At 36.3% G+C, this 14,245-nt stretch overlaps 1 protein-coding gene across 1 annotated transcript in view; it reads right to left on the minus strand.

Moving 5' to 3' along the window:
• LOC123551790 (uncharacterized) overlaps nucleotides 1-14,245 on the minus strand; it is a 53,291-nt gene that overhangs the window by 17,297 nt on the left and 21,749 nt on the right. Inside the window, exons 5-9 of the mRNA XM_045340985.2 lie at nucleotides 11,046-11,128; nucleotides 6,799-7,012; nucleotides 5,833-5,922; nucleotides 4,367-4,584; nucleotides 1,631-1,698 (exon numbers count right to left, since the gene is read on the minus strand). Of these exons, the coding sequence (XP_045196920.2) occupies nucleotides 1,631-1,698; nucleotides 4,367-4,584; nucleotides 5,833-5,922; nucleotides 6,799-7,012; nucleotides 11,046-11,128 (673 nt within the window). The remainder of the gene's footprint in view (nucleotides 1-1,630; nucleotides 1,699-4,366; nucleotides 4,585-5,832; nucleotides 5,923-6,798; nucleotides 7,013-11,045; nucleotides 11,129-14,245) is intronic.

Consider the following 14,245-nt stretch of genomic DNA (forward strand, 5'->3'; position numbering starts at 1 on the left):
TTTCAAACTTGACCTAGATATCATCAAATGAACATTCTGACCAACTTTCATACAGATCCCATGAAAAATATGGCCTCTAGAGAGGTCACAAGGTTTTTCTATTATTTGACCTACTGACCTAGTTTTTGATGGCACGTGACCCACTTTCGAACTTGACCTAGATATCTTTCAAATGAACATTCTGACCAATTTTCATGAAGATCTCATGAAATATATGGCCTCTAGAGAGGTCACAAGGTTTTTCTATTTTAGGCCCTACGACCTAGTTTTTGACCGCACGTAACCCAGTTTCGAACTTGACCTAGATATCATCAAGATGAACATTCAGACCAACTTTCATACAGATCCCATGAAAAATATGGCCTTTAGAGAGGTCACAAGGTTTTTCTATTATTTGACCTACTGACCTAGTTTTTGATGGCACGTGACCCAGTTTCGAACTTGACCTAGATATTATCAAGGTGAACATTCTGACCAAGTTTCATGAAGATCTTGTGAAATATATGGCCTCTAGAGAGGTCACAAGGTTTTTCTATTTTTAGACCTACTGACCTAGTTTTTGATGGAACGTGACCCAGTTTCGAACTTGACCTAGATATCATCAAGGTGAACATTCTGACCAATTTTCATGAAGATCTTGTGAAATATATGGCCTCTAGAGAGGTCACAAGGTTTTTCTATTTTTAGACCTACTGACATAGTTTTTGACGGCACGTGACCCAGTTTCGAACTTGACCTAGATATCATCAAGATGAACATTCTGACCAACTTTCATAAAGATCCCATGAAAAATGTGACCTCTAGAGTGGTCACAAGCAAAAGTTTACGGACGGACGCACGGACGGACGACGGACACCGCACGATCACAAAAGCTCACCTTGTCACTTTGTGACAGGTGAGCTAAAAACAACGGGATTTTCGGCTATTGTTCCTAATATTAAATTATCATAAAACTGTTATTGATTGCATAATTCTGTCAATTCATAATCAGGGTCATCAAAATAGCCGACTGTAAATTAATCTGGGTCATCAAAAGATCACGGGGTGCGTTCAATATGAGTGCTGATCGGAGCTGGCTTAAGCAACATGTGTCCCACTCGAGGGCATGAAACTGATATCGGATAATTAGGAATAAACAACGTGATACCAAGGACTGTTTATTGTGTTTTATTAATGTAAAATTCAACAATTTATAGAGCAAAAAAACAAGTTTTTTGGGGTGTTATTTTTGTTTTCTGCATTTTTAATTTTCCGGGACATTGCAACACTGTCCGGGACGAGTATGTGATTTCCGGGACAATCCGGGACGTATGACATGTATGACACTGCCATTTATTGTATTTAAATTTTCTTTCTTAAGTACAATTATCTTCAAGAAATAAATTTTAACTTTAATAAAATTTCATATCGAAAAGAAATATCAACCAAACAATAATTGGACACTATCATTTAATTTTTCTGTTGTCAGTTCCGGCAATGACTTTATGTACTTAGGCAGAAGAAATTGAACATCAGAGGAAAATAATGTTCCTAATTTTGACCTAGTTTAGATCCTCTTTCTGAAAACCAAATTCGAAGAATTCTCTAAAACATTTCAGTATCAGTTTGAAATTTAGTAGACTCAACTTACTGATCTATCCAATCTGGGGCAAAGAATAACTCCGCAAAGTATCTTGCATCTTTAACCCAAGGCCAATTCTGAAACACAATATATTCAAAACAAGTGAATGAAGTATTGCCATGCAATACAAAGTCCCCTACTGGAAGGCACCTAATTTTCTCTACTGCAGTATAACATAATGAATTGATATCTGTCAATGATGTATAAACAATATTGTACTACATATACAATATGTTATAACAACACACTTGGATTAAAATGTGCATATATAAAAACCCACAGTTGTTTCCATATTGAATTTTTTTGGCTGATTATAAAAATGTTATCATGTAAGTTATTTATAGTAACAACAAAGGGAAATTAATCTTTAAAAAAAAAAAAAAAAAAAAAAAAAATAATAATATAAGTCCACAAGAAACTCTTTACCAGGTAGAGATAGGTCAAAATACACCTAAAAATTGGATGTAACATGCATGCTGTACCACAGAAAAGTGGTCTCAATTTTTCTCTACCGCCATAATAAAAAAGTTACAATTAAATCTATTTATAGTAACAACAAAGGGACGTAATTCTAAAAACAAGGGTGCCTCATGGTGGTGAACATTTGGTCCAAGTTACATCAAAATCCCTCCATGCATGAAGAAGAAATGTTCCGTACAAAGTCATTCTTGAATTTGACATTTGACCTCTAAATATGACCTTGACCTTAGACCTAGGGACCTGGTTCTTGCCATGACATGTCTCATCCAGGGGAATATTTGTGCCAACTGATATCTAAATCCTGCTTTGCATGACAAAGTTATAGACCGGACAGGAAAAAATCCTCTTGACCTTTGATCTCAAAGTGTGACCTTGACCTTTAAGCTAGGGTACTGGTGTCGTCTCATCATGGGAAACATTTGTGCCAAGTAATATTAAAATCCCTTCATGATGGCAGAGTTATGGACGGGACAGGAAAAAAACTCTGTTGACCTTTGACCCCCAATTGTGACCTTGACCTTTGAGCTAGGGGTCCGGATTTGCGCATGACACGTCGTCTCATCATGGGGAACACTTGTGCTAAGTGATATTAAAATCCCTTAATGAATGTCAGATTATGGACCGGACACGAAACAGACCCTGTTCATGCTATGTTAACATTTGACTGCTAAGTGTGACCTTGACCTTTGAGCTAGGGGTCTGAAAGTTGTGCATGACATATCGTCATATTATGAGGTACATTTGTGCCAAGTAATATTAAAATCCCTTCATAGATGGAGAATTATGGACCGGACAGGAAAAAAGCCTTGTTGACCTTTGACCTCCAATTGTGACCTTGACCTTTAAGCTAGGGGTCCAGGTTTTGCGCATGACACGTCGTCTCCTCATGGGAACATTTGTGCCAAGTAATATTAAAATCTCTTCATGGATGGGAGAGTTATGGACCGGACAGGAAAAAAGCCCTGTTGACCTTTGACCTCCAATGTGACCTTGACCTTTGAGCTAGGGTCCGGGTTTGCGCATGACACATCATCTCATCATGGGGAACATTTGTGCCAAGTAATACTAAAATCCCTTCAAGGATGGAGAGTTTGGGACCGGACAGGAAAAAAGCCCTGTTGACCTTTGACCTCCAACTGTGACCTTGACCTTTGAGCTAGGGGTCCGGGTTTTGCGCATGACACGTCGTCTCATCATGGGGAACATTTGTGCCAAGTAATATTAAAATCCCTTCATGGATGACAGAGTTATGGACCGGACACGAAATTGCGGACGGACGGAATGACGGAATGACGGAAAGACGGAATGACGGAAAGACGGAATGACGGAAAAGTGCATTCCTATAGTCCCCGAAACTGGTTTTCAACCAGTAGGGGACTAATAAAAATCCACCACTTCTGATGAAATCAAAGTAACAAAATTCAGTCACTTGAGAAGGCATGGACACGCCATGAGAAAACCAACATAGTGGCTTTGCGACCAGCATGGATCCAGACCAGCCTGCGCATCCAGCCACTATGTTGGTTTTCTCATGGCGCAGCTCAATTATGAGCATTTGGTATTCTTTGTTGTACATGTTTCTTGAATTAATCATTGTCACTTGAGGAAAGTGGTTATTTGTTGTTGATTTTTTCCTCTATAAGACAATTATTTTAAAAATGTTGTCTATAGTGTCTCTGTACTTTTTGTTTTGTTTGCTGAATTTTATCATTTACACATTTCAGATCATACGACGACTTTCAGTTTAATGGTGGAGAAAGATCAGGTGCAAGTAGTTACCTTGGTAGAACCACCAACCTCCTACAAACCAGCTTGACCGCTTCCTTATTATTATTATTATTATACCAGATTTATATAGCGCCCTTTTCATGATCAATTTCACGTTCAAAGGCGCTTTACATAGTTAAAATGCAGCCACACAGGGCGCATAAATTCATCCTCTACTAGTACAGACACAGAGCGATCCGACCTGAGGGACAGAGTGAGACAAAGCCCCCATGACAGAGAGATCAGAAATCAGACACAGGCTTGTCCGGCTAACTTAGCCTAGCTCGTTGCGAATAGACAGCCTGGTTCTTTAACGTGCCCAGTGTATAGCACTGATACACGCAAGGATATACACGACAACCAAACAGAACTCAAACCCAAACAGAAGACAGCCTCTAAGATTTTATAGTTTTTTCTTCTCCTTTGGGGCTGGAATATGAATATAAACACAGAAATCTAAACTGAACATTCTGGCCTTCAAAATCAACAAATCCTTACATTTCTACTCTTTGCTAATCGATACTGTCCAAGCACTGCATCTCCAACTATGTTAAGATCTGCACCTTTTTCAAAACCCAATTTGTAGAATAAATCTTTTGCCTTGATCTGGACACCATGTTCAGTGTTATGATAAACAAAATCTATGTAACTACTGAACTCCTCCTCATCCATTGCTTTCTCTGGCCTTACAGTTTCAGCAACATCATCACTGTTTACTGAAATGAAAATATTTTCTTTGTCTCTAATATGCTAACACTAGTCTTTTCTAACAAATAAAATCATTCAGTTTGGGTAGGTCAGCAAGTAGATATTTGTAACTTTGGTAAGAATAACAAAAATATTTTTTTTTTTACAGTTAGGAAATTTCAACATTTGGGAAGATTCTCTACCATAAATGGGTGTGGTTGATTGACAGCCTTGGTACACAAGTGTGAAAAGCCCTAAGACAACAAGCACATTCACATTTTTCAAAATTCACACTGTGCAGACAGACATATGCTTTTGTATGTTATACTGCTAATATTCTCAAGTTTTGCACTCACCTATCACTGTTCAGAAACATTAGCATTAAACAGAACCATTGTGAATACTATGCAATTTACAGCATTCCCCCTCAAGATGAGAATTCCCAGTTAGCAGTAATAATATACAGTCTAACCTGTTTATAGCATTTATCAAAGGGACCGACTGAAAGTGACCACTACAGAAAGGTGACCGCTATAAGAAAGGTTTTTATATAGGACATCATAGAACATTGGTTCAAAACTTATTATTTTAAACATTACGTGTATTGTCTATAATAACGTACAAATTACTGCATCATGTAACACATGAAAGCTCTGTTAAAAACTGTTACATTGTTATCTTTACATTACAATATAAAACACACAATTCAAACACAACTGATGGGAGAAATTTCTCTTTCCAAAATGTATGATGGCTTCCATTTTTCTTTCTTCAGGAATGTATATTGTCTTATGAATGATAACTTTCAGTGTTAATTTTGACATCCTTTTATAACAGCTATAATATTAAATTGATAAATTTGCTCTGAGAATGTTTTAACAATGGTTTTAATCTACCATCATCAATGCACAAAATATTTTGATTTGTGACAGTTTTGTGCAAATTAGGCGTATCGCTTACAAAATATTTACCCAAATAAATTAAGATTGTTATTAACGTTAAGACTACTAAACTACCTTGGATGTTGTTTACAGCAGAACAGTACAACAACTAGCACCTTGTTATTTTACCACATGTAAGACTTAGTGACCTGGATAGTGCATTCTGATGACTTTTCTACTAAACCGACCGCATTTGACATGGTCACACTACACAAAGTGTCATTATATAAGAAATTCGAATTGTCAGACCAGAAGGTGACTGTTTAAAGCAGGGTCACACTATGACCACTTATACAGGTTGGACTGTATCTCTCATTAATATTTTTAGAAAGATACCTTGTTTTCCTTCTTTCAAATGAGCAAATTTGCATTTGGTCCCTCTCCAACACTTCTGTCCTTGACTGTAGTACTTACACACTTTCTCATCTATGAACAAGATGGAAGTTTTACACACTCACTAATACATAATAGTACATGATATACTGTGGTTATCATTATTTCTCCTACCTTTAACCCTTATCCTGCTAAATTTCTATAATGAACTTGTCCATCTTTTAATTTGGACAGCACCATTAACTGTTAAAAGGGGTGCTTACCAAAAAGACTATCATGCATGATCTACACTGGTAGCAAAGGCAGAATCACTCACGTCCAGCATGATAAGGGTTAATATTGGTGCCTGACAAACTCTAGTCCATGAATAAAATTTTCTGCTGAATCATAAAATTCATTTAAGTGATTTCACTGTAAAAACTGCATAATTCAGCATAGTAAAATTTTTAACTTTTTTTTTTAAATACACACAATATACCAGCCAGCTTATAGACAAAAAAAATGTAATCAGACATACTGGTTTCGAATCTGTTTAGTTCTCTATTAAGATAAAAAAAGTTTCAGCTACCATTATATTTCAAGAAATTCCACACAATAGCCACACATCAGTTTCCTACTAAACATGCTTCCCATTTAAACAGACAAATCTCTGTTTTGCTAATATCTGTCACTTTGAAATCAATCAATGGAGAGCAGGGGTTAGTAAATGACCCATATTTTTTTAGAAAGGGTAATGTCACAGTAATATACCCAGGTGGACGGCCAATCTTAGTAATGCAAAAGCCCACTAATCAGTTAACTACTTGGTATCTTTACCTTTGGTTTTGCTGTGTTATCCAATGGCCATTTTCAAGGTATTTTTGTAAAGTATGCTAACCTTGTCTTTTTAGTGCATGTTTTAAGTATACTGCAGTAACCTGCAAAACTCATCATAGTCATCATAGTAACCAGCAATCCTCTGATATATACCTTTTCCCTTTTTACTTTCTTTGCATTTCTTTCCTCCAGAGCCTTCTTTTCCCGACTTTTCACTCACATTGCCACGGTTCTGTGTTTGATCATTTGACCCCTCATCTGTTACAGCAGGTTTTCCAGCATCTTGACTTGCTATCTTTTCTGGTGAAGTGACGGATTTGTTCATTTCCACGTTGTCTTGACAGGTATTGGCATCACGTTTCTCCTCCTGCATGTATTTAAGAAAACTAGCAAGTGAACAAAATTTCACCTTCACATTTTCCCCCAAATTAATCCAAATCTTCAAATTATAAGGTTATAAGGACAAGAATAACCATAAAGAAAAAAGTCCACACAAAAATCATTACCAGGTAGAGATTAGTCAAAATACACCTCAAAATTGGATGTAACATGCATGTTGTACTACAGAAAAGTGGTCTCGATTTTTCCCTACGACTAGTAATGAAAAAGTTACAATATAAGCTATTTATAGTAACAACAAAGGGAAGTAATTCTAAAGATTGGACCTGCGCATGAAACTTCATCTCATGATGGTGTACAATTGTGCCAAGTTACATCAAAATCCCTCCTGCATGAAGAAGAAATGCTTCAGACAAAGTCATTCTTGTATCTGACCTTTGGCCTCTAAGTGTGACCTTGACCTTAGACCTAGGGACCTGGTTCTTGCGCAAGACACTCCGTCTCGTGGTGGTGAACATTTGTGCCAAGTTATATCAAAATCCCTCCATGCATGAAGAAGAAATGCTCCGGACAAAGTTTTCATTCTTGTATCCTTTGACCTCCAAGTGTGACCTTGACCTTAGACCTAGGGACCAGGTTCTTGCGCATGACACTGTCTCATGATGGTGAACAACTGTGCCAAGTTTCATCAAAGACCCTACATGCATGAAGAAGATATGCTCCGGACAAAGTCTGGACGCCGCCCACCCACATGCCCGCTAGGGGCGTTCCCAAAATACGTCCGGTTTTTCAAACAGGCGTATAAAAAACCCTGTAAATTGAAAACATCTTAAAATATATCATTTTTAAATAATGTTTTAACCCTTAAACTGCTAAATTTCTACAATGAACTTGCCCATCTTTCCATTTGGAACGCACCATTAACTGTTAAAAGGGGTAATTACCAAAAATATACTGAGTGAATAGCGAACAGTTCAGATCTTGATCAGACTGCAAGGATGTCCAGGCTGATCATGATCTACTCTGGTCGCAAAGGCACAATCAAACTTATCCAGCATGATAAGGGTAATAGTAACCATTTTTACTTTAAGTTTTTATTGAAACAAGAGCTGTCACTAATGGTGACAAATGCCCCCACAGCACCTTGACCTTTGACCTGGTGACCCCAAAGACAGTAGGGGTGGTGTACTCAATAAGTACTATCAGCATGTGAAGTTTGAAGGTCCTGAATGAAGTGGTTTTCATGTAAAGTGCCTTCATGCAAAAAGTTAACGTTGGCCCCTGTGACCTTGACATTTGACCTGGTGACCCAAAGTCAGTAGGGTTGGTGTATTCATAAAGTACTATCAGCATGTAAAGTTTGAAGATCCTGGGTGAAGTGGTTCGCAAGAAAAGTGCCTTCATGCAAAAAATTAACGTTGGCCCCTGTGACCTTGACCTGGTGTCCCCAAAGTTAGTAGGAGTGGTGTACTCAATAAGTACTATCAGCATGTAAAGTTTGAAGGTCCTGGGTACAGTGGTTCGCGAGTAAAGGGCCTTCATGCAAAAAGTTAAGGTTGGCCCCTGTGACCTTGACCTTTGACCTGATGACCCCAAAGTCAGTAGGGGTGGTGTACTCAATTAGTTCTATCAGCATATGAAGTTTGAAGGTTCTGGGTGCAGTGGTTCGCGAGTAAAGTGCCTTCATGCAAAAAGTTAACGCTGGCCCCTGTGACCTTGACCTTTGACCTGGTGACCCCAATGTCAGTAGGGGTAGTGTACTCAATAAGTACTATCAGCATGTGATGTTTGAAGGTCCTGGGTGCAGTGGTTCGTGAGTAAAGTGCCTTCATGCAAAAAGATAACGTTGTGACTAACGAACGAACGAACGAACGAACTAACGGACGGACAATTGAAAACTAATATGCCTCCCTTCGGGGGCATAAAAAAAACAACAGAGCGTCTGAATCTGTCCTCAAAGGTAAAAGTGAATAGGAAGAGCAAGGAGATTCTGACCTATATTCAAACTGTAAATGCAGGACCTAATGATCTGCATGCTGTCTATGAGGTTAACAACTGTTGTTAGTTTGTTTGTTTTTTAATCTTCGCAGCAGCTAAGAGGATATGGAGCAGTTTAATGGACCAGCAAAAGCACAAGCATGACTAAAATATAGCCCAAATATACTTTGTACGCTGGGGGTATAACTACTTACAAACTAGAAGATGCTTTAGTAGAAAAGTGCTCATCTCACTGAAGCAACAAGTCAATAGGGGAGAGGAGCAAAAATCAAATAGACACTGATGGTTGGCTTAGTGGTTCAAATGCAATTGGAATCATCTAATTGGCATGTCCAATCATCCCATTAAGTTTCAATGTTCTGGGTCAAGTAGTTCTCAACTTATGGAAATCGTTTTCCATGTAGTGGCCCCTGTGACCTTGACCCTTGCTCAAGTGACCCCAAAATCAAAATGGGCCATCTAATCTGAATGTCCAATCATCCAATGTAATTTCAACTTTCTAGGTCAAGTAGTTTTCAAGTACTAGCATTTAGGAGTGACCTGTCGCTTTTATTAATAGATTTGAAAGGTTACTGGAATAAACCACTTCAGTAAAGGGGTACCCTACCTTTTTATAACTTGTTTTTATAATAAATATTTAAATGACTGCCTTCTTCGACAATCAGACGCAGTGGTGCAGTGGTAAGCGTGACGGCTGTAGAACCTAACTTTTGTGAGTTCGAATTCCAACGGAGATCAATATATTTTTTTCATTTTATTTTTTTTTTCAAGTAATATTTTGCTAACATACACTTTAAAATGATGATAATGTTAAACATGTATTTGAGTCGCATTACTTTTATTCTTTGCTATTTTCGCATATAACATAGATTTACAAATATCTTCTTGATTGTGAATTATTAAAATGGTTGATACAGCACTTGAAAATTTGGTCATTTCAATTAGCTGATGACACCGATTCGGTAGAAACTAACACCGCCAGTGAGTGTGAAGATGCTTCATTGGACGCGTGTGTTTGAAATGTATTGAATTTATTGAAATTGTACGAATGAAATTAAAAATGAAATGATGAAATAAAATGAAATAAAAAAAAAAAACATGAAAAATGTAAATAAAACAAATCCAATCATAAAACAAATCGCCCTGTGTGGGATTCGAACTCACAGCCTCCTAATCGCAAAAGTTAAATCACTAACAAGATTCCTCAATTGTACCAACTGAGCTATCGATGCAATTTTAATCTGTACATAATTTAAAATATATTTATAGTTTTTAAAACGTCAAATATCTTTCAAACCCTTATTTAATAAATGGAAAAATCTGAAAAATCCAAATCTAAAAATAAAAGCGACAGGTCACTCCTAATTGCTAATAACTGATTGGTAAACCCTGACCTTGACCTTTGATAGAGTGACCCCAAAATCAATAGTGGTCATCTACTTTGCATGTCCAGTCATCCTATGAAGTTTCAACATTCTGTGTCAAGTGGTTGTAAAGTTACTGATTGGAAACGGTTTTCCATTTTCTGGTCCCTGTCACCTTTACCTTTGATGGAGTGACCCCAAAATCAATAGGGGTCATCTACTCTGCATGTCCAATCATCCAATGAAGTTTAAACATTCACGGTCAAGTGGTTCTTAAGTTATTGATCGAAAACTGTTTTCCGTGTTCAGGCCCCTGTGACCCTGACCTCTGATCGAGTGACCCCAAAAACCAATTGGGATCATCTGCTATGCATGTCCAATTATTCTATGAAGTTTAAACATACTGGGTCAAGTGGTTTTCCAGTTTTTGATCAGAAAGGTCAAAGTACCTATCCAGATTACCTTGAAACTATCAAGACAGCCCAAGAAGCCTTACAATCAAGCCAACATTTTATTTTATTTTTTCTCACAGTTATTCTCCAAGCCACAGACATTGAGACAGTGTTTTAAGGCAAGGTACATTTTTAAGACTGCTGCTTTATGTTAAAAGTGCATCTTGGGAATCCTGACCTACCAAAATGAAGAAAGATAGTACATTCAATATTGTTTAATAGCTAACGCTATATATATTAAACTAACCTTTGAACTACTATCCTGAAGCTGACCACTATTAAGACTCACTGCATATGCAGCATCTATATCTGTCCCCGAGAGTGTGCTTTCTGAAACGTAACAATAAAGAAATATGAAGGATAAATCTTTTTATCTGGAAATTACTTTAAATTATTTGGGTTTCGAGTCACACCAAAATAATGGTCATATGGCAACTTTTCCCCATTTCTGAGGTGGAAAAAAACCCAGGTGCCACTCCAGCCATAGTTTAAGGCCTGGGCTGGAACCTGGGAAGAACTACACTTCTATACCCAAATGATGTTTTGAATCCATTTTGTTGACCATAACCACTTGACAGCAGAGGCTTCTGATATACAGTGAAACACCGCTCGCTCGAGCACCGATGACTCGAGCACCCGGGCTCGCTCTAGCAATTCATGTGGTCCCGGCCGATTTCCTTCTATTTTCTATGTGAAATTACCATGGCTGGGTCGAGCATCGATAACTCGATCGCTCGAGTATGACACCTGGTCCCTGTGTATTAACTTACTCATTGTTGCTTATGGATAACTCGAGCAGAGGTGTTAAAATTTTTCACACCATCGGCGGTCAGGATGTATCGGTTAATTTAAAATTTTCTCACATCGTGAAAATTGCATGGTCTATTCCCCGACTATCTTAAATGTTTGTTTGCCGGTATATTTGATCTGATAATGAGATTAATTATTGATGAAAGGTGGAAGAAAAATTTTATTGATCAAAATTGTTATTAATTATTCCTTTTTATCTGCGGGATCGAGGAGATAATTATGAGATCTTAATATTTTAATCAGCAGTTGTTTGCATGCAAATAAAGAAAATAAGATAGCATTTTCATAAAATTGAGACGATAATTATGAGATCTTATTTTGGAAAAGAAAATTGCGAATTCGATTACAGTATTTCAAATAAAAAAATATCTTAGCTGTTTCTTCACATGTGCCATTTACGATCTCTCATAAATAACGTTTGTAATACGTTTTTTTTGAAAATGTCACGAGTGTGTTATTATAACCCATCACCGTTTCCTCTGCAAATGGTCTCGATGACAGTTGGTAAAACAAACTTCAATTTTCTTCGTATGTTGGTCAATGTTTGGGTCGCTCGAAACCATGGATAACTCGAGCATTTTGCTCATCCCCTTGCGACCTCGAGCGAGCGGTGTTTCACTGTATATAGAAACAGCTAATACCTATACTACCAAGGTAGATTATTACCCAGGACAACACTTGACTAGCTGCTCCTGCTTACATACATCATTTATTTTATGGGTGGTTTTCAAAATAATGAAGCAAAAGTGTGACATAGGGGTTGAAAATTCAAACTTATTTCTTATGGTGGTCACCTATTTTTTATTATAGCAAATACTTCAAATTTGAAGGAAATAACTTTGGGGAAGTGTTGAGAAATGCCAATCAGAAAATATGACAGCCTTTAATTCGAAAGTTCAGTGAATTTCCAGTAAGGTGTGTGATAAATGTTGCATGGTGTTATGACAAGGAAATATGTAAAACAGAAATTTTTTCAACATAAATTATAAGTAATGGGTGTATGTGTATGGTTTGAAACTTATTTAATCATATGTTTGTGGACATTGGTTTTTAAAAATCACCCTTTCTGCAAAATTTGACATGAAAATAAAACTTTACCTAGAAAAGTTGTTGCTGAATGCAAAATAACTATCATATAATTATAAAACCAACTTTTTTCTGACATGTTGCATGTTTATAAACCACATGCCAAATTTCAAGAATGTCCAGTAATTCTAATTTCTAGAATTGTCTACTCAAAATTGAGTTATTTTAAAGATGCACAGGGGACACATACTGAAGATCAGTGTAATATTCATCCATTATTAGTTTTCTATTCATAAAAAGACTACTGGTAATAAACTTCAGACAAACACTATCAAAAAATAGTTTATTCCACAAAATAACTACAAAATTGAAAATTTTCACTACAAAAACATGAAAATTCAACAAAATGTAATGCTTTAAATGAAAAATAAGTGACTTTATACATAACTAACAAATTGAAATCATTTAATTTACATGAACTGCTTATTCATATTAGAAAAATGACAAAATACCATGCATGATAAAATGGAATAGTAAAGTTCATACATACTTTATAATGTTACTAAAAAGGGTGCACAGGGGACAAATTGTATCAAAATATTTATTCATAGAATATGTTCATGGTAAGTAAAATTCTTTAACTACATAATATTTACTAGTGAACATTTACATATTTAGGTAAACTTAAGAGCTTAAGAAGCAATAAAATTGATATTTCCACTTTTAAACTTGAAAATTGGCAACTTCGGAAAAAAATGCAAACAATGAATTTTTAATTGTCCAGGGTTTCTTATATAATGCTAAATTATCAAGTAATGCCTAAATTTTGCATACACACTGCTAGGAATATAGAAATGCCACCACAAATTACAGTAATGCTATGATAATTGATATATGTCAAAAAAAGGGTGCACAGGGGACATCACTTTTGGCCTTGTGAATGTTTAACAGTCAGTAATATGTGAAGTTGAAGGCTGCTTTTGTATCTGTTGTAACTCCCTTTCAAGGAAAATAAAGTAAAATCCCATTTTATTTAAAGAATAAAAGAAATCTGACACTTAACAACTGAAAAGGTGCACAGGGGACATTTTTAGGAGTATAGACATTCATCAAGTTTCTGAGAAAGTCGATTTATTAAAGAAAAAAATCATACTGTGCTTTCACAGCTGAAAGGATAAACATCTTAGAAAAACATTAAGACTTTAGAAAAGTAATAGGGTTATGAAATTGTAGTGTTCAACATTTAAATTTAGTATTTTTTTCACTATTTTTCGTGAAAAGGGTTCCATCACAAGATGTGAAATATTGGTAACAATAAGATGTAGTTAATGAAAAGAAGTATTTTATTTAAATGTGCAGAGTTTAAGTTACATTAAAAAGCCAAAGCTGTAACAATAAATCATGGTTTTAAAAAGTAAACCTCAGTTGAAAACTATACTTCATGTAAAATGTCACACTTCTTTGGGTGCACAGGGGACAAAATTAGCTATATAATTTAATATAACTTTAAAACTGCTTGAGCCATCAAGATAAAATTGCACACATTTATTGAGTACATTGATTTGGATATATTTTGCTCCAAAACACATTCTAAAACTGAACTGAATTAAA

The sequence above is a fragment of the Mercenaria mercenaria genome, chromosome 4, assembly GCF_021730395.1.
Source record: "Mercenaria mercenaria strain notata chromosome 4, MADL_Memer_1, whole genome shotgun sequence".
Lineage (NCBI taxonomy): Eukaryota > Metazoa > Mollusca > Bivalvia > Venerida > Veneridae > Mercenaria > Mercenaria mercenaria.